We start from the raw sequence: 23,653 nt of genomic DNA, 5'->3' as shown, positions 1-23,653 counted from the left end.
GCGTCCTTTATTATTATCACTCACTGCAAGTAATGCATTTTTCTGCAATTACTGCAGTCCTCGGCTCTGCATGCTTAAAAAATTACAGAAGCTGTGAAATAAAAACAAATGAGTTAATCAGTTAGACCTGCGTTGCCTCCTGGTTTTGATGGTCCAGTTCTTCCAGCTCGGAAATCAGAGTGTCCCGTTCCTCCTCAGTGGATCTCAGAGCCTTTTCTCTCCTCTCAAGCTCAACCTTCAGATCCTCCAACGATTCAGAATCTCCAGAATCTGGTCCGTCACTAGTAACATTCTGCTCCTCAGCTACATCAAGTCTTTCTTGTAGACTTACCTGTTAAAATGCATGTAAAAATCTTTAAGATCTGATAGAACCGAACAGATATATATATGTAATTATTTTGCTTCTTTAGTGTTAGTAATTGCTTCATACATGCAAATGTAATATTATTAAACGACAACAGACATTAAAAGAGACAATATATTGCCAAACTTCTTATTTTATTATTGGGTTCCAAACGTCCGAATCATGTTACACTGGTATCATATTGGCAACCTATCCCCACAGTGGTTGCAGATAGAAGAGGCCACATGTAGCACCTCCACTTTAGTGTCTCTTTAATGCCTCCCCTTGACGTTACGTTCATCCCTCCATTAATATTGTGGTCAAGAACTGTCTGAAGATTTTGGCCCAACTAAATTGTCACTTTCACCGTTTTTGGCTGTTGGGTCCCTGCAGCTGGACATTGTCCCCTCGAGCAGTGCGTCCCACCCCCGTCCCCCTAACACTGCATTAACATCATAGACCCAATCCAGTAGCACTCAGTTTAGTATGATTGTAATATATATTCACTGATTGTCTTTGTTTTTATTCAAAATGTGACTTCTTTGAATAAGTCTTGACTCACAATTAGTAGTTATTGTTTTTGTATGTATACATACAGTTGTGTTCAAAATAATAGCAATCCAACATGTCTAACCAGATAAATCACTGTTTTTGGTAGAAATGATATCACAACATGGCGTGAGTCTGTGTAGTTGAATAATTAATTGAAAGGGCCGTGTTCAAAATGATAGCAGTGTGGAGTTCAATTAGTGAGGAAATTAATTCTGTGAAAAAACAAGTGTCAATCAGGTGGGCCCTTATTTAAGGATAAAGCTAGCACGTTTTCTCATTGAAAAACTGACAAAATGGGTCGTTACAGACATTGTTTATAAGAACAGCATACTTTGACTAAAACGTTGATTGGAGATGGGAAAAGGAATTTTTAAAAAAGTACAGAAAATTAAAGGCTGCATGGCTAAAATGATCTCAAATGCTTTAAAATGGAAAGCAAAACCAGATACATGGAAGGAAACCGGGGACTACCGTTCAAATGGATCGAAGAATAGCAAGAATGGTAAAAACTCAGCCAATGATGAGCTCCAGAGTCATCAAAGATGGCCTGAAGTTACCCATGAGTACTGTGACAATGAGAAGATGCCTGTGTGAAGCTAATCTATCAGAAAGAAGCCCCCCAAAGACCATCTTTTAAAAAAAAAAAGACGTGATGAAGAGGTTACAATTTGCCAAAGAACACGTGGACTGGCCTAAAGAGAAATGGAGAAACAGTTTGTGGAATGATGAAAGTAAGATTGCTTGCAAGGGCCACTAACAGTTTTTCAGACATCCTGCCAACATTGAAATCAAGCCACAGTACACTCTGAAGACAGTGAAGCATGGTAGGGCAAGCATCATTATATGGGAATGTTTCTCTTACTATGTTGTCGGGCCTATTTATCACATACTAGGGATCATGGATCAGTTTGCATATATCAAAATACTTGAAGAGGTCATGTTGCCTTATGCTGAAGTGGAAATAACATTGAAATGGGTGTTTCAACACGACAACGACCACAAACACACCAGTAAGCGAGCAGCATCTTGGTTCCAGACCAACAAAATTAAAGTTAGGGAGTGGCCAGCCCAATCCGCTGGCCTGAATCCAATAGAAAACTTGTGGGGTGACATCAAATATGTTGTTTCTGAGGCAAAACCAAGAAATGCATGGGTTGGAATACCTGTTCACAGGTGCAAGAAGTTGGTCGACTCCATGCACCACAGATGTGAAGCAGTTCTCAGGAACAGTTGTTACACAGTTATCTAAATATAAGTATAGTTGATTCACAGGGATGCTAAATCCTAAAGATTTTTCAATTTTATTTTATTTTTTTGAACAGCCCGATATTATTTTTAATTAATTTACTCTAAAGTAAAAATGTATAAATTATTCTTTACGTTATGATTTAGAATATAATGTGTTCCCAATGCATGGAAATACAAACTATTATAAGGATTTTGTGCTTTACTCACATTTTTAAACACACTGCTATTATTTTGAACATAACTGTATTTATTTGTTTATTTTGCCTTTGTGGTTTTATTATGATTATGTTTACAAATTCCGTCCTCACTACAATATTTTATATTATTACTTTGTAATTTTTGTCTGTTTTGTGTCTTGTATCGACAATTTTATAAATTAATCATAAAAACAAAACAGACAATACATGACAAAATATGATCACATTCCATGAAGGTGCAGAGAAATGTACTTGACCGTATAAACCTTCTGTGTATTCGGTTACAGGTTATTTTCAGACAGACATTAGTAAAACATACAGATCAACAAACCTTTTCTTGTTCGAGGTTTTCCTTCTCTTGCCTCAACATTCCAATGATTGTGTTCAGTTCTAAAATGTCTGCATGTTCAACTTCTTCCTTTGGTTCAGCCTGAAATTAAAATTCAAGTTATAAAAGGTATTATTTTGACGTTCCACTAATGCAGTATTATATTTTGTGTGGTTAACTACATAAAATTTCACTTACATCTGACATGTTTTTCAATCTTTCTATTTCTTCTTCTGCAGCTGTAAAGTGTAGATTGTAGTTAATAAGCAGGTAATTTATGAAAGAAAACATTAAAAATATTTGAAGTAAAAAGTCCATTAAAATGTCCTCTGCTTATACAACACTGATTATTAGTGTCATATTAGAAAAGGAATCAGAATTAATTATTCAGGAAAAGGAGATGTGACTTATTAAAATAAAAGGAGTTCTACTCAGCATGAATGATGATATCATGATAGAATACCTGTAAGGTTTTGTTTCAACGCTTGGATTTCATGTTCTAGCTGGGCTTTCTGCAGAGCCTTTCCCTCCTGCTCTTGTACTCGGGTTTGGAGTTCGTCAACAGATGATTGCAGACGCATATAATTCTGCAGCAGCCCGGCATTTTCTTCCTGAACTTCATCTTTCTCCAGCTGCAGTGTGGCCTGTTTCTTCTGTGCCTCCTCCAGACTGGCAGACAGCTCGGCCAGCTGCTTCTCCCGCTGCTCTGCTGCCTCCTGCAGGGACCTTATGGATTTCTGAAGCTCGGGCAGCTTGGAGGTGTCTGAGGAGGAACTGGTTTGACCACCTGACAAGGATGTGGAGAAGAGGGTGTATTTTGTGTGTTGTTCCTGAGTAGCTACAATGAGTTACATTCAAGAGGCATTAGAAAAGAAAGTGTCTGGTTGTGATACATTGTTACAACAACTTTGTAGGAATAAAACAACTTTAACATTATGGTGCCAAAGCTCATTGTCATTCAGTAAAATCTTATCTTTGCACAATGTTTAATTTCTGAAGTTACTTTAAAGCGGACATAGAGTGGTCCTGTTGCACATATATGTTAGTTATGGAGGTCTACTTACATACATTAACTTGTTTTTATGGTCAAAAACCTCCTAGTTGCTGTAAACGAGCCGATAGAAATCCTCTTTCCTGAGTCGCGAGATTTCAGAGTGAACTCTCACACCCAGAAGACAGAGTCTTGTGATTGGCCAATACTATTCAGCACATCCGCTCTCAGACGCACAGCACCCCCCTCTGGAACGGTGGATGCACTGCTACGCATTATCAAAACATTGTTTTAACAATAGATTGGTCACGACTCCCCGCCGAAGTCCCTTTTTTGAGTTTGACCTGGTGTCAGACCCAGAGTCAGAAGACACTGTCGCTCATGAAACACCTCAACAACGGACGTTATTCTTCTTCTGCGGTTCAATGTACGCAACCGGATGTGCCCGGACTAGTGCCCGGAGCAGTTCGAACTGGTGTTTACGTAACCGGACCGGGTTTTTTCAGATATCTTGCTGAGCCCGAGATTACAATAAAACACAGCGTTCTCGGCAGTGGCTGAAATGTTTGTTTAGAACCCACCAGGGCTTCTTAAACAAGGTAAGGACGCAGATACACACTAAAAAACAGCGTTAATTAGAACTTTCGGTCTAGGTCCTCTTTAACAAATGTCAAACTGAGGCTAACCATTTTGAATCTGCTCCTCCAGTTCCTCTATTCTTTCCTCGTACTCTGCCAGCTCCTCCCTGTGTCGTCGAGTGACATCAGCCAATTTCTGCCTCTGGGCATCCTGTAATGCTGCCAGTTCATGCTGGTGCTCATCCACCTCTCGACTCATCTCCTCTCGTAGCTCCTGTCCCGAAGAAACAATGATATCAAGGTTAGACCCTCGGGGTCGTTACTGCATGTTGTGCTCATTGGTTGAAAATACTGAGTAAGCATTTCCAACAATTGTTTTCCAGTTTTCTTCTCCGTTATTAGTGTCTCCTCATCAGCCAATTTCTAGAACTCAGACATCAAAACCTTTAGCTGGTTCAGAGATTTCTTGCTAGTATTTCAAACTGTGTTTCAATTTTGTACTTTTTGAAATACTATATTTTCTTTCTGAAACTTTCTCATGGGAAATAAGAAAAAGAGGAGAGGGCAGATCAAAGGCAGAGCACGTAATGAACACATCAAAGAAATAATACAAACACACAGTGAGAGAACTCAACATTCCAATGCGCTTGCTCTAATGAAACATTTAAATTTACTTTGGCTTTTACCTTAATTGTCCTCTGAAGTTTGAGAATCTCCCCCTGGTCGCCGTTACCAGCTCCTCCTGCTGCCGTTGATGCCTGTAATAGAAAAATAGGTACATAATTATGACACACCAGTGATATCTATGAAGAAAACTGTTGAGGTTCCAGGTACAACCCGTTTACTCTGGACAAATCTCTCACAAACATAAATTAAATCGTATCTGAGTGTTTTAATTCCATTTGTGTAAACCAACTGTTTATTTTCTTCGAAAAATCCTTATTGCTTTATCCTACACGAGGGTCACGGTGGTGAAAATCACATCTGACATACGGCGAAAGGCAGGGTACACACCCTGGATAGGTCGCCGGTCCATCACAGGGCCCATATAGAGGCAAATCATCTAGTGGGGCTGTAACTGTCCTCGGAAGTGCAGTAGAGCGTAGGGGGCCCCTACACTGTCATTTTGATCTCCTATGTTGTGACTTCGGCCAGTGTTTCAACCAGCGTAGAAGGGTTTTCAGTGTTTTTTTTTCCTTTTTTTAATCCAGATAAAAGATAAAGGTGTTATACTGTATTTAGGGATGCACCGAAAATTCGGCGACCGGAACAGTATGTATTGAATGCTGGAAAGTCTCTTTGCGCAAACGGCGCCGGTGAGGAGAACAGCACAGTGCAGGTGCCGTGCACAGGGAAAAAAAGGGCTGTTTGTCTGCACTACCACTTTTATATTTATGTTGATTTATTTTACATTTTACATGTGACCATTGCATGTTGTTTTAAGATTCACTGGCCAATTACTTAATTAGTATTTAACTTAAGTGAAAAAAATATTTATTTTAATTTCAAGAGTGTGTCTTTTTGCAAGACTCTATAGTTGGTGTATAAGTATTGTTAATACATGTCCTACAATAACAATTAATATATATCATGTCATAATTCCTAATTTCCTGTCAACTTTTAAAACATTTTCTTCCAAAAACACCGCCAGTGGGCTGCCCGGGAGGCCCTACCACCGGGCTTATAAAAACACATAACCTATTGTACATCCCCAGAAAACCTGTCCTTTACAGCTGATTTAAGACACACCGGCAGACAGAAACAAACGTGGGCAGATACATAACCTCCTGGGTGGATATAGTCATAATTTTTTACCTGAGACATTCGCCTCCAGTGAGCCACCTCCGCCTCCAGGCGCATGACCTCTGTTGACAGCCGATTGATCTCCTGCTGCGACCAGATGACTTCGCTGAGGTCCATTTCGTCGCCGTGGAAACCCTGGTGGGAGCCAGAGGGTTGTGTTAGGTAAGATGAAGACGAGGTAGTGGAGGAGGCGGCGGTGGTGACGGGCAGCACTGCGGGGCCGATGGAGGTGGACTGAGCCGCCTGGTGCAGGTTCTGGACTTGTTCCTGGAGCCCACTCTGCCGAGCTTTCAGGTGACTGATCTCTACCTGTGGACAGACATGAATGAATGTGGTGAGCGTCAATTTTTTGTAATTTATGGAAAATAATTAAGATTACTATGTACACAAAAGTCAAACTGTACAAAAATCAGCATTGCATAATTTTTATTTGATGTTTGTGAATGTTTCCTAAAAAATCCTAGAAATGTGGGTTGCACATTAAAACAAAATAATTTTTATTGTTGCCAACTCTGCTTCCAAACATCATACACTGTTTTATTTAATGTCAAACTCCTGGCCGGAGGGCCACGGCTCCCACAATGATTTAATTAATTGATTTAATTAAATAATGATTTTTCTTTCTTTTTTTATGTATTTTGTATCTCTTTTTATACTATTTATTGTGTATGTGTATGATATGGACCAGTGTCTGCAATAAAGTAAAGCTTATTATTATTATTACTATATATCGAAATATAATTTTAAGATCATGGCACACAGCATCCACTGAACATTTACTTTTTCCCAAAAAGTTGAAATTTTGTCTTCACATTATTGACTCCTTCCTGACTGGAGCCCCAGGTTGATTTGAGTTTGAGACTTGAGATTTATACAAATAATTATAAAGGCAAAAGTGCATACATCTTTCTGGTGAAGAAGAGTTCTGTATTCTGAAGATTGTTGTTTATTTTGAAGCTCTGCCGCCTCCAGTTTCTCCTCTAGCTCTGTGTGCAGCTTTCTTAATCTGTCATACTGCAAAAAAAAGAGAGAGAGCAGAGGAAGTAAATAACAGAAGCAAGCAAATGGTCAGAATTTTTACAGTACACACACCAACACTAACATTATTACCATAACCAAGTCATACAGGAACTAGGAAAGATATGGAGCATACAATGTTGAGGTTGGGCTTTACTTGGTTTACTCCATTTACACTCGGTTATTAAGTCACTATTCTGATTTCCTGTGTGTTGGTGTGCTCTGAAGACAGACTGTGGAAGAACATGGAAGCTCCAAACAAATCATGTTGTATCCCAGTGTTTAAAACCTTAAAGTAGTTTGACACCTACACAGCCAAGTACATATACACTTGAGGACGAAATTATTAACCCCTTCTGAAAATGTCATTGTTTTTAATGTATTTCCCAAGTGCTGTAAAGCAGAGCAAAGAATGTTTAACACAGCCCTTTCAAACATCCAGATGCTTCCATTATTAGACTTTGCCCACAGACATGAAATAATTGCACAAAAAACAAAAACTAGCAGGGTCAAAATGATTAGCACCCTGATGCTAATAGTCAGTTGTATATCTTTTTTGCCGGATAACAGCCTGCAGTCATCGGTTGTTGTTTTCAACAAGTCTCTGACAAGTCTCCTGAGGAATCCCAGCCTTTTCCTTTTTGGGCAAACTCTTTTCAGAGTACTCAGTAAGACTTTAAAAGTTGTGCCTCAAGGCTCATCTTTGGGTCCTCTTTTGTTTGTCAACAATCTTCCGCAAATCTGTTCCGACTGTCAAATTCATCTTCATGCTGATGATACTGTAAATTACTCTTCTAAATCTTCTAAACAAATTCAGCACTCCTAACAATCTAATTTTAATTTTTACTTAATTTAAAAAAAGGTTTTCATCAAACAAGCTTCTCCTGAATAAGAAATATTTGGATGCACCGAAAATTGGCCATAAAAAATTATTGGCCGTAAATTGCCAAAACAGCCATTTTTGGTTTCATCTGAAAGACTGTCATCACCGAAACGATGTGGTGATGGTTTATGCAAAAACTGCGGCCAGCACGTGCCTGTCTATTCTCGCTTAGAGTCTGTCCAAGATCAGTTTGGAGCACCAATAAAACGTTTCAATACGATGTTAATACGATATGGAACAGCACCGATTAAATGCTGGAAAGTCTTTTTGCACAAAAGTGAAACTTGGCTGCATGCGGCGCAGATTATGAACTCCCCATGACATTCACTTCACACCAGAGAACTTTCTCTTTTTTTGCAGGAGCAGCGCAGGAGTGGTGCACAGAAAAACTAGAAAAGCACTCAGAGAGCGCAGACCTCCTTCAAGGCAGCTCAAAGTTTACCACATCATTGCACAACAGTGGTTTGTGCTATGGCTAAATAAAAAGGCCAGTTCTTAAGGGGGCTAATAATTCTGACCCTGGTAGTTTTTGGTTTCTGTGGAATAATTTCATTTGTGTGTGCAAAAATAATAATAATAATGGAAGCATTCAAAACAAAACTAGGATGTTTGAAAAGGCTGTGTTAAACATTCTTTGCTCTGGTTAACAACACTTGGGAAATACTTTTACTTCAGGTGTGAATAATTTAAGGAACATCAAGTAAAAACATCATAATTGTCTGTGTGTAATATAAATGTACACAAAATAAACTGATCATCAAGAAAACGCTCACATTTTTCATTCATGGTTTTGTGTATGATGTGAAAAATGCTGCTGTTTTAAGTTTTTCCCTGTCAGTAACTAATTTTTCTGATGACTCAGAGTCATAGTGACTGGTACCAGGTACTATTTTTAGTACCTGCTCTGCGAGGTGAGCTAGTAGTACTATGCCTGACGTCGCTAGACTGCCGGCTACTGAGTGCCGTCACAGGAAGAGACGTCCTACAGAAGGATCAAGCCGAACAATGCCGAACTGTAGATCTGATAAAAAGATTTTACAATCAAAAAACGGTTAATCTCCAACAACTAACAGGGAAATGTCTACAATCTCAATATTTAAAAAAGGAGTGCGGTCGGTGACCGGCATCACAAATCCTGCCGCTGTTTTCAGTCCAGAGATCGTGCTCCGGTCATGGAAGACATACTGAACAAATATTTTATTAACTTACCCAATTAACCAACACTGAAAACGACTGCTTTACAAGTCACTAATCACTCGTTTGTTTGTAAAACGAAGTCACCACAGTCTCAAACAGCCATGCACGACTCCGCCCACGTTGAGTAGGTCCTTTTTTTTGTAGTTGAAATGCAATGTAAACCGTCGTGCCGAGCCGGGACTACTCGTAGAAATGCGCCATTAGAGGCCTTTCTCTGAGTCCTGGTGTTGTTCATTACTGTCCCACTGTCATGGCTTTCTAGGTCAAAGCCCTTATTAATGTTACTAGTTACACCTGTACAAGTGTGAGTGGTGTGAAAGGTCCTTCTATAATTACCCCCCTCGAGTAAATTAACAAATAATCTGACCTCAGATTTCTGAGTGGAAAATGAAGCCTCCACTTGAGCCAACCTGGAATTGGACACATGCAGTTCAGTGGTAGCATCTGTAGATGGAAAATAGAATAAACAAAAAACAACATTCACTTGACAAATATTCTGAAAACAGAAATTTTATTTTTAAAAAAATGCATACACAACACAATAAATTAAACATTAGGTATGAGATGATTAGGTGCCTGCGCCGCAAGGCATTGTAGCCAGAACTCTAGTAGAACTAGTTATTTATATTATTCAGTTTTCTGATAGATCTCTTAAGATTTAATTTTACACAGTGCATGTTCAGCAGATAACTGTTGACATTTTCCCCCATCAATGTTTTAGGCCCTATCCACACAGAAATTGAGTGAAATGTAAACAAATGAGCCAGACTCTCTAACACACACACACACACGCAAGCGAGCAGAGCTGTGTACTACTATTATGACAAACAAACACGCATGACAGAGCAGGCCTACATTTCTGGAGAGTTATGTGATCTTAACAGCTGCTCAGCCAACACATAACATTCATTACAACTTAAACTAAACTCCCGCCTGCAAGCTGAATCCACCAACAGAATCAAAATCAGCTTTTCTGGCGAAATAGGAGTGCACAGACAGGAATCTGACTCTGTTTCTTCCATTTCGCAGTGCACAAGACATAGAAACATGGACAACAAAAACAAACAAAGAAGTCAACCATCAATTTATACAATGGTAGTTAAATTAGTGAGGTAGATGACTTGATGTCTTCTCTACAACAGCAATCACCATTATACACCAGGGGACCAGGGAAACAAAATAAGTGTTTCAGTAAAATGGTGAGAAATATACTATAGAATTGTCATCTCGGGATGGTTAGAGACACAAACAGGTTTGAGCAGCTATTCTTCGAAGGCAATGCAGTGACTTCCATTCATTTGGAAAGTGTTATCCCTAACAGTTGTCCCTTAACATAACCAGTTCCTTGGAAATTAGGTTCTGCCCCATCAGGGTGTGTGTTTATGCAAGACACTCCTACACAAACAGCTTATTGATTATCCAGTGTTTCCTCTCTACAATGTAAAGATTTAACACTGCTGCAAGAGCTGTGAGTTGTGTGACCAAAGTTCTTTTTCCTGCACTTTATCACTTACTGTACGTTTGCTTTTGAGTGACTTTGGAGTTTAATTGTGTTTTCATAAGCTCTATGATCATTGCAGCTTCAGTGGTACTGAAAGTATACATTTCCTAATGAGACGGCATTAAAAGTTTTCAGTCTGATCATGAGCAACTCTATGTTAAAAAATGGAAATCAACGCACCTGTGTTACCATCAAGTGATTATCTTCTCAATAAAATCATAAACTAATAGGTGACAAAAAAACGAGAACGTTTGCTTTTAGAAATTCACGCCCACCTTCAATAGTGCTTAATTTGAACTTAATTTTCAGCTGCTTCAAATGTAAATGTTGCAATAGATGAATATGTTTCCATGTATACATTGACATTAGTTAATAAAACCTACCACAGACTGTGATCACCACAGAGAGATAAAAACATTAGGTGAGGCTTACCTCCGACTTCTTCCACTCCCTCCAGTAACATGTCTTTGGTAAAGGTTGATATCTGTCCCGTGAAAGACGTCAGGCTCCCACTGACCTGCCCCAAAGACTGACCCAGACCGGAGCCCAGGCCACCCAGCCACGATGACATCTTCAGGGAGAATAGTTAATAACTAACTAACTGTTAAACAAACAAAAACAGAGCAGGGCCGAAGAGTTAGCCGAAGTGAGTCTAGCTTTGTCTCACACAGTGATGGAGTTCGCTTGCTCATTGAGCCCAGAGACGCTCAAACCACAGAGACGCTGCTTTCTCTTAAATCCACCACGAAACAAAGTCGGCTTCCGGAACAAAGTCGCTCTTCAGGCTGAAAGACGCTCATTTAGCAGCGAGCCGGCGGCTAACAACAGCCGAGCGCTTTCACCTGGAGGAATGTGTCGAGAAGAGCGACTTCAGCGACATTTAGTCTCCGTCAAAGAGATGATTTTATTAAACGAGAGCGTCTAAATTCACGTCCGAATCATCTGCGGCGGCTGTGGTCGCCGGGTTTTATTGATTTGAGGCGAGTCAAAGAGCGAAGCGACCACAAACTGCCACCTCAACTGCAGCCATTATCAAATCGGCTCGCTGCTGTCAAGTTTGACGTGGACGTGGAGCACGAAAGAGGTGCATTGTGGGATACCGTCTGGAGGACCAACAAAACCGTGCTGCGTTCAAAGGCCTCAGCGGAGAGTCAGAACAATCAGTATGTATAGACTTGGGGTCAGGGGCCACATTAGGGCTGAATGATTTTGAATAAATACCTAATTGCGATCATTTTGTCTGAAATTGTACTTATTGTGGACTTTAGGAGGTCCAAGGGGTTGATGTGGATGTGGCCAAGGACTACAAATACATGGGAGTCCACATTGACAACAAACTGGACTGGACAATAAATACACATGCCATCTACAAGAAGGGCCCTAGTCGTCTCTATTTCCTGAGGCGGCTTATGTCATTCAACATCTGCCGGACCATGCTCAGGATTTTTTATGAGTCTGTTGTGGCCAGTGCGATCCTATATGCTGTTGCTTGCTGGGGAAGCAGGCTGAGGGTCGCTGATGCAAACAGACTGAACAAACTGAACCGCAAAGCCAGTAACGTTGTTGGGGTGGAGTTGGACTCTCTGATGGAGGTCTCAGAGAGGAGAATGTTGTCCAAGTTAAGGACAATACTGGACAACAACCTCCATCCACTCCATGACGTGCTGGTCGGCCACAGGAGCTCGTTCAGTAAGAGACTGATTCCACCAAGATCCACTGAACGGCACAGGAAATCATTCTTTTAGACCATCCATTAGACTTGATAACTCCCATCTGTAGAGGTATCCTGTCAATTCATCAATTATCATGTTGATAATGGCTATCCTGTACACATTGTACATCTTTGTCATTTTGTCATTCTTGTCTCTTTTTTTAAATAAATTTTTTTTTATTAATTATTTTTAATTTTAATTTTTAACTTGTGTGCTCTTTCGGTACTTGTTGAGTCTGATATGGAGTAACTGTAACGAAAACAATTTCCTTCGGGATAATAAAAGTATTCTGATCGATTCTGATTCTGATACGGGCACCACCTTTTGGCTAAACATTGACACTGAAGTCATCATAACTCAATCATAAGTTCTCATTTTCAAATGATTATTAATACTATTATTGGAATTTGAAGCCGTCTTGACTGTGGGTGATGGGGACCTCTGCTGGTGACATTAGATGCTTTTTATTTAGGCAGGGTATGTACATTTTTTCAACAATATGCATTCACACACTCAGCTGAAATAATAGTAATATTCTCCCAAACAACCAGCTGTTACATTTTCACTGAACAAAAGTAAATGTGCTACATACCGGTGTATAAAGAGAAAGATATAGTACGTATAAAATTAAGTATGCTACTATTATTTTGAAGTTTTTACACTTCACCTTTGCTTCCGGTTGGTCCACTGTATTGATAATTAAGAAACTAAAAAAAGAAAGAGGAATTTGGAAAAAAAAAACTTATTTGGGCCGTTATTTGATTTAGGCTTTTTTTGTTTGTATTTTTGTATTTTTTGATGCTGAGAGCAAATCCGTTTTTCCCCATTTTTCTGTTTTTGGTTTAAAACAAAAAAAGGAAAGGAAAAAAGGAATGTTTCCATTTTGTCAGAAAAACGGATTCTACTTTGGTCCCCTGACTGTAGTCCCCAACACACAGGCCCTCATCTTTCATCCAGTACTCCATACCTTCTTTTCACACAGCACACCCCACCAACTTTCAATCCTGTGATTTGATGTACTTGCTCCTGCGATTTGTTCACCAGCTCTACTGTTGACACCACTGCGGTGGAGGTACTGTATGTCAGGCTTTAACAAAACTGACAGGCGTGAACCCAATAGCACGACAAAAACGAAGAAGACAGAGCAGGTCAGATGTAATGCGTCGAGTTTATTCGACAAAGTTTCAAACCAGGAAGTCAGTCCACGTAGCAAACAAATCAGACAGGGAGCAGGCAGGCAGGAATCAAAAACCAGAAAGACAGTCCGCGTGGCAAACAAATCAGGCAAGGAGCACGCAAACGGAATGGTCTCAGGTCGAAGGCAGGTTTCAGGCAATAATCAGGCAGATAGAAAATAACGCTGGACTACTAGGGTTTGGAGCTGGCTCTCTCTGACAGGCTTAATCTTAGAGACGTGTAAAGGAGGGTGTATTCTCATGGATCGAGGGAGGCGGAGACGGACTGCAGTGGGGTTGATGACCTTGGTGACAGGAAACGGCCCCACGTATTTAGGAGCCAGCTTTCTCGATTCCACCTGGAGGGGAAGGTCACGTGTGGACAGCCACACCCTTTGTCCAGGTATGTAGCGGGGTGCAGGTGTTCGTCATTGGTTGGCGTTTCGTTGATACTGATTGGATGTTTTTAGTAGAGCAGAACGAGGCTTGTAGCCACGTGCGGCGGCAACGGCGGATGAACATTTGGACCTACGGAAAACTGGCCTCTCTCTCCTGCTCAGGAAACAGTGGAGGTTGGTAACCAAGCGAGCACTGGAAGGGAGATAGGCCAGTAGCGGAGCTCAAGAGGGTGTTGTGAGGATACTCGACCCAAAGTAGATGTTTCGACCAGGAGGGCGGGTTCTGAGACGTGATGCAACGAAGGGCTGTTTCCATTTCCTGGTTCATTCTTTCTGTTTGACCATTGGATTGCGGGTGATATCCAGAAGATAGGCTGACTTTGGCCCCCAGCAACTGGCAAAATTCTGTCCAAAAATGAGATGTGAATTGCGGCCCCCTATCTGAAACAATGTCACAGGGAGGCAGTGCAGGCTAAAAACGTGATGCAACATGAGTTCTGCTGTTTCTCTGGCTGAAGGTAACTTGGGTAGAGGGACAAAATGTGCTGATTTGGTGAGCTATGGTGAGCATGGTAGTGTTACCTTCAGACGGAGGCAGACGGGTAACAAAGTCTAGAGCAGGGGTCACCAACCTTTTTGAGATGAGAGCTACCCTAAGGGTAAAAAATAATATGGAGGGCTACCACGTTAACATTTTTTTGTTTGTTTACCATTTAAATGATTAATATTATGCATTCAACTGCATACACATTCATTCCAGTGCTTACTCCTAACGATTACCAGTTTTTATAAACAATATCAAAGATATTTTACTGAGCGATCATACGGATACATGCAAGTGAGGTGAAGTGAAGTGAGCCCGCGGGCACTGTATTGGCTGCCTGCGGGCTACCAGGTGCCCGCGGGCACCACGTTGGTGACCCCTGGTCTAGAGAAACATGGGACCAGGGGTGATGAGGGATGGGTGGTGGCCGCAGCAAACCAGATGGGGCATGACGAGAAGATTTATTTTGCGAGCAGACGGGGCAGGCGGCAACAAACTCCTTCAGGACTTCTTTCATAGACGACCACATCAAACAGTCACATACACGCTGATGAGAGAAAGGCAGAGAAGGTCTGTGCCTTTGCTCTGTAATTGAACGCAATAGCGAATGGCTTGTGCAGCCGCTGCCTGACCAGAAAACAACGCTGTTGGGGCGCTTTTATTAGACTTTGAAAATCACCAAATGCAGACGTATTCAAACCTGTAGTAAAGTTATCTGAAATTAAAAATAAAAAAAAACTTACATGAACTCAACCTCAAATTTTCCCTGACAGCCTAGGGTAGGCACTACCTACCCTCCCTACCCTGACTGCACATCACTGCCTCTTAGCCAGTGTAGAAAGGAAGATCTTGCCTTCCACTCTTAGTGGTGAGATTAAGAGGTGAGACTTAGCGCAGTGAGATTGTTCTGACTTGGACAACGGTTGAGGAGTTCTCTTCCTTTGGCACAAAACAAAACAGCCCTCTGCCTTCTTCCAGCATGATGGAATGGTACACTTTCTCCAGATCCTCCAGAACAACTTCCACAGCACTCCGAAAGGACCATTGGGTATTTCTTACTGTACCTTGTAGGGTATACAGCTTGGGCCGGGGGCAGGTCCTGTTCTGGCCTTCTTCACCACCTCTTGGATTTCCTTCCAGGATGGTTCACTGATGTTGAGCTCTTTTTCCGGGGTCTTTGTGCTGTTGATGCTTGGGTTGGCATCCAGGGCCTGGTTTCTGGAGGGGTCATTGTGGGTCTCCCTCAAGAAAGCCTCCACATCTTCTCTGAGGCTGGTCAGCCTTCCTGAATTTGCTTCACCCAGCAGTGTTCTGGTGAATCGGAAGGGGTCTTTGTTGAACTGGGATCTTTTGCTCTCCCTATACTTCCTCTTCTTCCAAGTGCTTTCTGCTCTTCCGAGTCTGCAGAGGTGCTCCCGGAGTTGACTAGTCAGATATTTAATGCCTTCCCTTTCCTCAACAGGGGCTCCTTTGAACAGCTTGTTGAGAGTCTTGATTTCTCTCCTAGGATGATGAGGTTCCCTTTCTCCTCTGCTTGACTGGCATGCAGACTTGATGTTGAATTTCTTCTCCTCAATTCCAAAACGCTCCCTTGCCAGGTTGTAGGTTATTGTTGTGAGAGTATTGACTTTCTGCTCAGCCGTCCCTGCTAGTGTGGCTTCTAGCACTTTGTCGAGATCTTGGTCTCGTTGGTACCACTCTTTGTTGTCTCTCATTTTGGGCCATTTATTTTGTTCCCTCGCAGGGTGGGTGGGCTCCCTGGGGGGGCATCAGGTGGGTCCCTTTTGAGGTCTTGAGGTGTCACAGGTGCCGAGAGATCTCCAGTGCTGTGGGTTGCTTCCTGCCTGGAGTTCTCCTGCGTCTCACCAGGTGCTACCACTGTGCGCTGCATCCGTGACCCCTCTTATCCACAGTTGGTTCAGTTTTGGTGTATCTGTGTGGTGTTCATTCCTGGACGTTACTGTCCTATTGAGTCTCTCACCCCCCCCCCCCCCCCCTCTCGAGAGACTCTGGGGGTATTGCGTTCTGTAGCTTGAGTTAGTGCCCTCTTGCTGAGTGCTGTGGATGAGGTTGCTTACCTCATACACCCACGCCAATCTTTCATCTCACTCACTCTCTTTCTCTCTCATATTTGTCTTTTGTTGTTAAATTTAAAAATAAAAATCTACACAAAATGAACATGCATAAATAATGTATTGTATTACAACTTTGCATTTCAGTCGTCTATAGAAACTGATAAAAGTCTGCAAGTCTGACACAACGTATCATGTTCACAGCGTGATGTTACTACAGCATCATCGTCATTATTAGCTTTTTTATACCCGAAAATGCAACAGCTGAGACACAGAGAACAGGTTTCCTCAGGCTGAGCAGAGCTTTGTTATCTAGTCACATTACTTTTTAATATCAAAGTAATAAACACTTGTTTGTGTGTTGTTTCATGGGCAAGAAAGCTTTAAAAAAAAAAGTACCAGGCAGTTTCTTCCCATAATTTGTTTATTAAAAGACCTCAATCTTTTTTTTTTTTACATAGTGTTAAATACAATCTCTGAGGAGACTGGATGTCTGAATGCAGAAGAAAAGAACAGATGTGAGCTCATGTTTGATTTAATGTCCTTTCAGCAGACCAACAATGCAATATATCACTCTGTAATTGTTTTAAAAACAAAAAGCAGCCGTCAGCTTTTTTTAATCTTCCGTTACAAATTATCTAGAAGAATCAAGAGCAAATGTCTTCAATTCGTAACATTTCTGTGCAAAACAGGGAGGTTCAGGTCCCAGAGCCCGTGATCCAGCAGTTAATACCATCTTTACATCGAAGGCAGAAACGTCTTTAAAAACCCAGCCGTTCAAAACGTTGACTTCTATCTTCCACCAGGCTGCCCACTATGCATTTCTGGTGTATAAGTCAGAAGAACAATCATGACCCACAGATGCAGTACAGCCTGTAAAAAAAATAAACAAAGGATTGTTGATTTATTTTATTCAATCAGAATTACATTAATTTTATTGATTAAATAAATGCTCACCATGTACAGAATAACGAAAACTCTGGCTATAGGGTAGCGTCTCAAGAAGATTCCCAGTCTGATGCTGAAATCAAGTTTTTCAATTCGTCAAAAAGGTTCCACAATACATTTTTTGTATGTCAGTAAAATAATGAGAAATATGTAAGGTCGTACCTAAAACGGTCGATGGTGCTGGCTGCCTTACGTACTTTACCATACACTCCAGGACTATCCTGATCACTGAAGAGGACAGGTGTGTTTCTTTGTCGTGCTCCTGAAATAAAACAGACAAAGAAGCCAGATCAACAAATGTTGACTAGAAAGGAAAACAAATCCATGGAAAAATCTAATTAATAACTAAGAATGTGCCATTTTGTTTCAATTCCACATAGACCAGAGTGGGGGGTGATGTCAAATTAAAACAGAAATGCAAAGACAGGGAAACTGTGCCAAATAAAGCAACTGCTCTGGTTCACATTATTGAAATTTTGTGGGCAGAAATATCAAATTTAACTGAAAAGCTAACTGACATGGCCTTCCCCACATGAAACTTCCCTCTTTATTCAACTGTCTCACTGATGAGACACAGAAATACACTGATGCTTTTAACGCTGATCCCATCTTTTGTCTACCTGGTCCTGGTCCCTCAAGGGTGCTCATGTTGATGGCCGGTCCTTCACTTTGTCCACCCTGAGCATTCTTCAGCTGCTGCTCCAGACGCTCCAGCTGGAACGCCAGGGAGCTTTTCTCAGTGCCCAGAGACTCCAACATCGTCTGCTTCTGGATCAGAGTCTCAGTCAGCTGGTGGAGACGGTTTTCCAGCTCTATTTGGCTGCTGCTGCTGAGAGTCTTGTTGGTTAACTGCGTTAAGAGTAAATAAAAAACAGGACGTATGTCATCAAAGCTGCAATAAAAGTTTTGTGTAATGCACTCTGGTATGTTAAAGTGTTTGTTGAGTATATATGCATATATTAGGACCATTGACCATTGACTGATCTTTTACATGTATATGATGCCATCATATAAGCACTGATCCCTGTGTAGATATTAAGAAACTGACCTGGTTCCTGAGTTTTTGGATTTCATCTTCTCTGTCTTTGATTCGACTTTGCAGAGTTGCTTTGGCTCTATGCTGCTCTTCTTCGAGGTACTGCAGCTCCTGTTTTAAGGAACGCATACATTTGATTAAAAAATATCTCAAGAAAAGTATGAGACTATATATATATATATATATATATATATATATATATATATATATATATATATATATATATATATATATATATATATACACACACATATATATATATATATATGTAGTATTGTATTTGACCTGTTTGTAGCGCTCCACCTCAGCCTCCATCTCCTGCTTAGCTCTGTTCTGTAAGGCCTGTTGGTCCTGTAACTGCACCTGCTGCTCCCGCCATGCGTCTGCCTCCGTCAGAGCCTGGTTCTCTAATTCCTAAGAAAGAAAAACATTAATCACTTGAGCGACTGAACGACTAATATCACAGGGGGAAAAAGGTACACACACTGCACATGCATGTATAAACATCATATCTTTCTTTATTTTGTGCCATTTACATCATCTCACCTGGATTTCAGTTCGAAGTGTCAGAACCTGCCCCTGTAGTTTTTGGTTCTCCTCCCTCTGCAGCTCTTTGTCGTGACGCAGCTCCTCCAGCTCCAGAGAAATGGCCCCACTACCATCCAGGTTGTCCAGACCAGACCCCTCCTTCAAACTGCTGATTAGCTTCTCTTTAGACTAGGAAAAAACATATTTGAAGTATTCAGACAAGTAAAAGGAAAGCTACTCTCAAAAAGTAAATTAACATTTCAACGGCCTCAGTGAGTCTCACTTGTAAGATGCGTGACGCTTTGTGCTTATAGTCTTGTAGCTCCTGTTTGGCAGACTCAGCTGCTGATTTGGCACATTTCATTTGCTGCTGGAGGTCATCGGCCCTTAACTTCTCCTCGGCGGCTCGTCGCTCTGCTGCAGTCACCGTCTCTGCAAGGGTATGCCTCTCTGCCTCTAGTTTGGACAGTCGACCAGTGTACTCACTCTACAAAACAACGGAGGATTTATTAAGTTTTGGTTCCGTGTTAAAACATCAAATAGGTAAAGGCAAAGCTGAAATGGATTTTCTAAACTATCAGTCATATAGTGTACATGGCAGAGTAAATTGGAAAATTAAGAGTAAATTATTCTGTATGCACCTGCATCTGCCGGAAGCTGTCCTGTTCCCGTCTGAGAGCAATGTCAGCCTCTCGTAGCCTCTCCTGTATCGTCTCAAGAGCTTGAGAATGTAGGCTGCTGCCTTCTGTTTGATCCTGAATAATTCTAAAGACAAAACAGTCAAGTGATATCATATATGTATATGTATATACACACACACGCACGTATGTATATATACATGTAAAATCAACTAATTATTATCCAATAATATGGCTACAGGATTGTACCTCGACCTTTCCTTCTGTGCCTCCTCTAGTGCAGCACTGCGAGACTTCAGCAGCTGATCAGCTTCATCGAGTCTGATCTTTAGCACTGCAAGTTGTCCATCTTTGGCTGAAAGTGCCTGCGTCAGGTCATCGACTTGTGAGCGAAGATCCCGTAAAGTACGGTCAGCCTGAGAATTCTCCGAGTTCCTTTTATCTGCACGTAGCCTGGCCTTGTTCAACTCTGCAAGAGTAGAGAACAACTTAGTCAATACAGAGACAGGCGTGCAGTATTTGCCAACATTATTCCACATTATTCTGTATCTTTTCTCTTGCCATCTTGCAAGTCTTTTGCTCTCTGGATGACTGAAGCCATCTCCTGGTTGAGGGAGACCACTTCAGTGCGCAAAAGCTGGTTCTCCAGACGCAGACTGGACAGGATGTGGCTCTGTGGCTCCACAGTTGGGGGAGGAGGCTCCTGCCTGCTGGTGTCCTGAGGGACAGTCAAGCCCGAGTCTGAACTCTCAATTGTTTCTGTAGGCAGTAAGGTGCGTGTAAAGATGGAACACAAATTCAGTCAAAAATGCCTGAACATAACTTGGTTATTAAATTAATATCTGACTAGAGGATTGTTTGACATTTTTAATCAATTAACTGAAAAGGCAATGGTCAAAAAAAGAATTATTAATGCATAAAGGTCAAATAATGTCTACATGTGAACCATGATTATAGACATTTACAGTTTCTAATGTTTTATAGAGTTAAAGACTTATTAATTAAATGAAGAAATAATCAGCAAATTAGTAAGAAAATCATGAAAACAGTTATAATTTATATTTGTTTTTAGAATTACCAAAACAAACAAACTGTAAAACTGAAACTGTTTCACTACTCTTGAGACAGTTCTTTTTTTAAAACTCCCATGTTGAGTGTCAATTCTCATACCTTGGGTCTGCTCTTTAGCAGAGCTCTCCTCGGTTGTTTTGATGCTGTAAGCCGACAGCGAGCTGAGGCTTGAGGCCCTGGATACACCGCGGGTTGAGGGAGGTGTGGACGGGACAGAGGGGATTGTATAAGGACTAGTGGAGGGAGGAGGAGGTGTAGGGTCTTGGGCCTCCATAACAGGAACCACTTTGGCAAGTTCCCTTCTCGATTCCCTCCTGTTGGTGGCTGCTGGAGGTTCTGAGCTGTTCAGAAAGTCAAAGAGCATGTCATCGTCCACGTCCTGCTCACTCTTTTTGGGCCTCACAAAGCCAGATGATGTCTTGGCAGAGTTGGAGGTGCTGCTGCTGCCAGAAGCAGAGGGTGTACTGGGTACATTAGCTGTGCCAGCCAACAAGGTTGAATTGGATTTTTTGATGTTGCCAGCTGCTGCAGAAATGAAGCTTGGTGCACTGTGAGATGATGGAAAGGTGGGATGTGTAACAGCTGTGTCGGTCTTGTACCCTTCAGGGTTGTACTCAGGACTCACAGTGGGTTCTTCAAATGGGAATGAAAAGGAGGAGGTTCTTTCTTGGTTTTTGGTCAGGGCAGTAGCAGCTCCCTGGTCCACTTTATTCAGGAAGTCTTCAGCCTTTCCAGCAAAGTCAGTAAACCAAGACATGTTGCATCCTAGTGCCAGAGACAACAGGACAATGTTGACAATTATGCAAAATGAATGTGTAAATGAGAACTTTGGCCTAATAGGTCCTTGTGTTTAAATTCTATATTATTGTCTCTACAATGGAGGTCATATTTTAGCACGTGTCTCTCTATTTTTCTGTATGTGAGCAGCTAAACCCAAAAAGTAAGAAGTGCACTTTACTGGGGATTTAGATTATGCCCTTAGGAAGATTATGGGAATTTAGTGGTGATGTGGATCCAGATGCCTTTGAGTGTACTGACACTGTCCAAGACTGAGAAGCCTTGATAGAGTGTTGTGTGTGCTCTCTGAATGTTTTCAAAATCAATTCTTATATTATTTCAAATAACAAAGCTTGCCATAACAATAACTACCAGGAGTTTAAAAACAGCCAAGGAAATCGAGCCAGAAAGAGTCCCTTGTGAAAGATACTTAACACACAACTGCTCAAGCAGAGCTAAAGAGCCAAAAGTTTACACTGGTTGTACTGGATAGCATTCACGTCTATGTATGATTAGGGTGTTCCTGTGCAAACATGTGTCTCACCAATACTGTCATGAATAAACAAAGGTAATATTCACATTATGCTAAGCAATATTCCCACATAATAAATGAAAATATGAGCCATGATTGCTGGGTGAATTGAGTCAGGGGTATAATTCACTGCGATTATTTATTTTAATCTGTATACATTTAAACATATATATATATATATACTGTATATACATATATATAATCTTTATTTTACCAGTCAAAACATTAAGAACAAATTATTATTATTATATATATATTATATTTTTTTTTTACTTCTGTTAAAGGGGAGAAAACTATAAGATTTAAAAAGATTTAGAAACTTAAAAACACAAGTGCCATATACTGGATGCAGTATGTATAGGTGAATGCCCAAAGAGAGTTTTATAGATGAGTGTAAACAAATGAATATTACAACGATTATGTAGGGAATGTCATATGACGTGATTTCAAATGGCTGCATCATTGAAAAGATAGCAGATTCTACACCTGTTGTAGATTTTGCAAGTAGAGGAAGAGCTATGTATGCACATACTATATCGCTCTATAAATACAAGAAGGAAATTACCCACATAAGTCTTTAGTGAGAATCTTTAAATCTTAAACCGTGACTATCAAGATCTTATTTGAGGATTACATAGCTGACTATTTAAGGTCATTTGTTATGTTTCTGTATCGTATAGTTGTATAATTGTAAGCAAGATTTAAGAGTCGATTGTCAATTAATGCAGTTACCATGCTTTAAGACAATTACTCAACATAGTGGCGACTTCGGGTCATTTCTGATTTATAAAGAAGCTGTCAAAGGAGAACATCTTAGATTAAAATTGATATCAACATTAGTTTTTTCAACATAATCTGTCGTAGCTAAAGCTAACGGGCTAGCTGGTTACAGAAGAGATTTGCGCATTCAACGTACCGTTTGAAACGACCGTCCTTGTCTCAGAATGTCTGTATCTACCCGGCTACCGTCGAGGCTTAACGGGTGGGCATGAAAACGAAAAGCACTGTGAATAAACGAAGTAAAAGTTCATTATCTGTCATTGGAGATGTCAGTGATCCTCTTCGATACGTGGACCCGGAAGTGTTGATGACAAGGACCCCACAACAGAGCGTCCTCAGAATCGCCTGATCAAAATAAATTAACCAACGCTCCAGCGTCTTCTATGTTTATTAACCAATTCCAATAATAATAATAAAAAAAAAGTGAATTTATTCGTTCTGGTTGATACTAATTTAGGAAATTCTAATATCTTCTTAACGATAGATGATCATGTCGTTTTACTTATGCAAGACTTTAAAAACGTAAGCATTTAGTGCTTTTCTGATATAAAGGAACACAAAATGAAACCATAAGGTGAAAAATCATGTAAGTCATGCCCCTGTCCACATTGAGGGTAAACCAAAATTAACTCTGAGGCCGAGAGCACTGCAACTGATATCAGTATGGTCAATAGAAATAAATTAGTATTCATATATGCAAGATTAATGAGCAAATAAAAGAGATATCTCAAATATCTAGCAATAACATTATTATTGGTATTTTGTGCAGGGTTTGTGAACATAAATGACACAGATTTTATGAAA

At 40.7% G+C, this 23,653-nt stretch overlaps 2 protein-coding genes across 2 annotated transcripts in view; both read right to left on the bottom strand.

Moving 5' to 3' along the window:
* The window catches only part of trip11 (thyroid hormone receptor interactor 11), a 29,250-nt gene extending 17,598 nt beyond the window's left edge, over positions 1-11,652 (bottom strand). The window contains exons 1-10 of the mRNA XM_083886643.1: positions 11,071-11,652; positions 9,505-9,581; positions 6,944-7,054; positions 6,053-6,349; positions 4,924-4,995; positions 4,346-4,511; positions 3,132-3,455; positions 2,867-2,907; positions 2,672-2,770; positions 128-331 (exon numbers count right to left, since the gene is read on the bottom strand). Of these exons, the coding sequence (XP_083742769.1) occupies positions 128-331; positions 2,672-2,770; positions 2,867-2,907; positions 3,132-3,455; positions 4,346-4,511; positions 4,924-4,995; positions 6,053-6,349; positions 6,944-7,054; positions 9,505-9,581; positions 11,071-11,209 (1,530 nt within the window). The 5' untranslated portion in view covers positions 11,210-11,652. The remainder of the gene's footprint in view (positions 1-127; positions 332-2,671; positions 2,771-2,866; positions 2,908-3,131; positions 3,456-4,345; positions 4,512-4,923; positions 4,996-6,052; positions 6,350-6,943; positions 7,055-9,504; positions 9,582-11,070) is intronic.
* A 5,495-nt stretch (positions 11,653-17,147) lies between these two features.
* golga5 (golgin A5) lies at positions 17,148-23,099 on the bottom strand. The gene is made up of 13 exons (XM_083886201.1): positions 22,986-23,099; positions 20,860-21,525; positions 20,251-20,448; positions 19,939-20,158; positions 19,693-19,816; positions 19,335-19,538; positions 19,070-19,240; positions 18,809-18,937; positions 18,536-18,634; positions 18,108-18,336; positions 17,650-17,749; positions 17,497-17,560; positions 17,148-17,412 (listed from the first exon to the last, which is right to left on the bottom strand). The coding sequence occupies exons 2-13, from the start codon at positions 21,515-21,517 to the stop codon at positions 17,332-17,334; spliced, it is 2,277 nt and encodes a 758-aa protein (XP_083742327.1). The 5' UTR covers positions 21,518-21,525; positions 22,986-23,099; the 3' UTR covers positions 17,148-17,331.
* Between the last annotated feature and the right edge of the window lie 554 nt (positions 23,100-23,653).

Source organism: Microchirus variegatus, assembly GCF_963457635.1.
Source record: "Microchirus variegatus genome assembly, chromosome: 3".
NCBI classification, from domain to species: domain Eukaryota; kingdom Metazoa; phylum Chordata; class Actinopteri; order Pleuronectiformes; family Soleidae; genus Microchirus; species Microchirus variegatus.
This window is presented reverse-complemented; position numbering and strand designations above follow the sequence as displayed.

Coding starts and splice junctions, on each gene's coding strand:
- golga5 (XM_083886201.1), bottom strand. CDS start 21,517: ATGTCTTGGTTTACTGACTTTGCTGGAAAGGCTGAAGACTTCCTGAAT. Junction 19,241..19,334: donor AAGCGTCACGCATCTTACAA/GTGAGACTCACT, acceptor GTTTTTTCCTAG/TCTAAAGAGAAGCTAATCAG. Junction 18,337..18,535: donor TCCAAAAACTCAGGAACCAG/GTCAGTTTCTTA, acceptor CTCTTAACGCAG/TTAACCAACAAGACTCTCAG.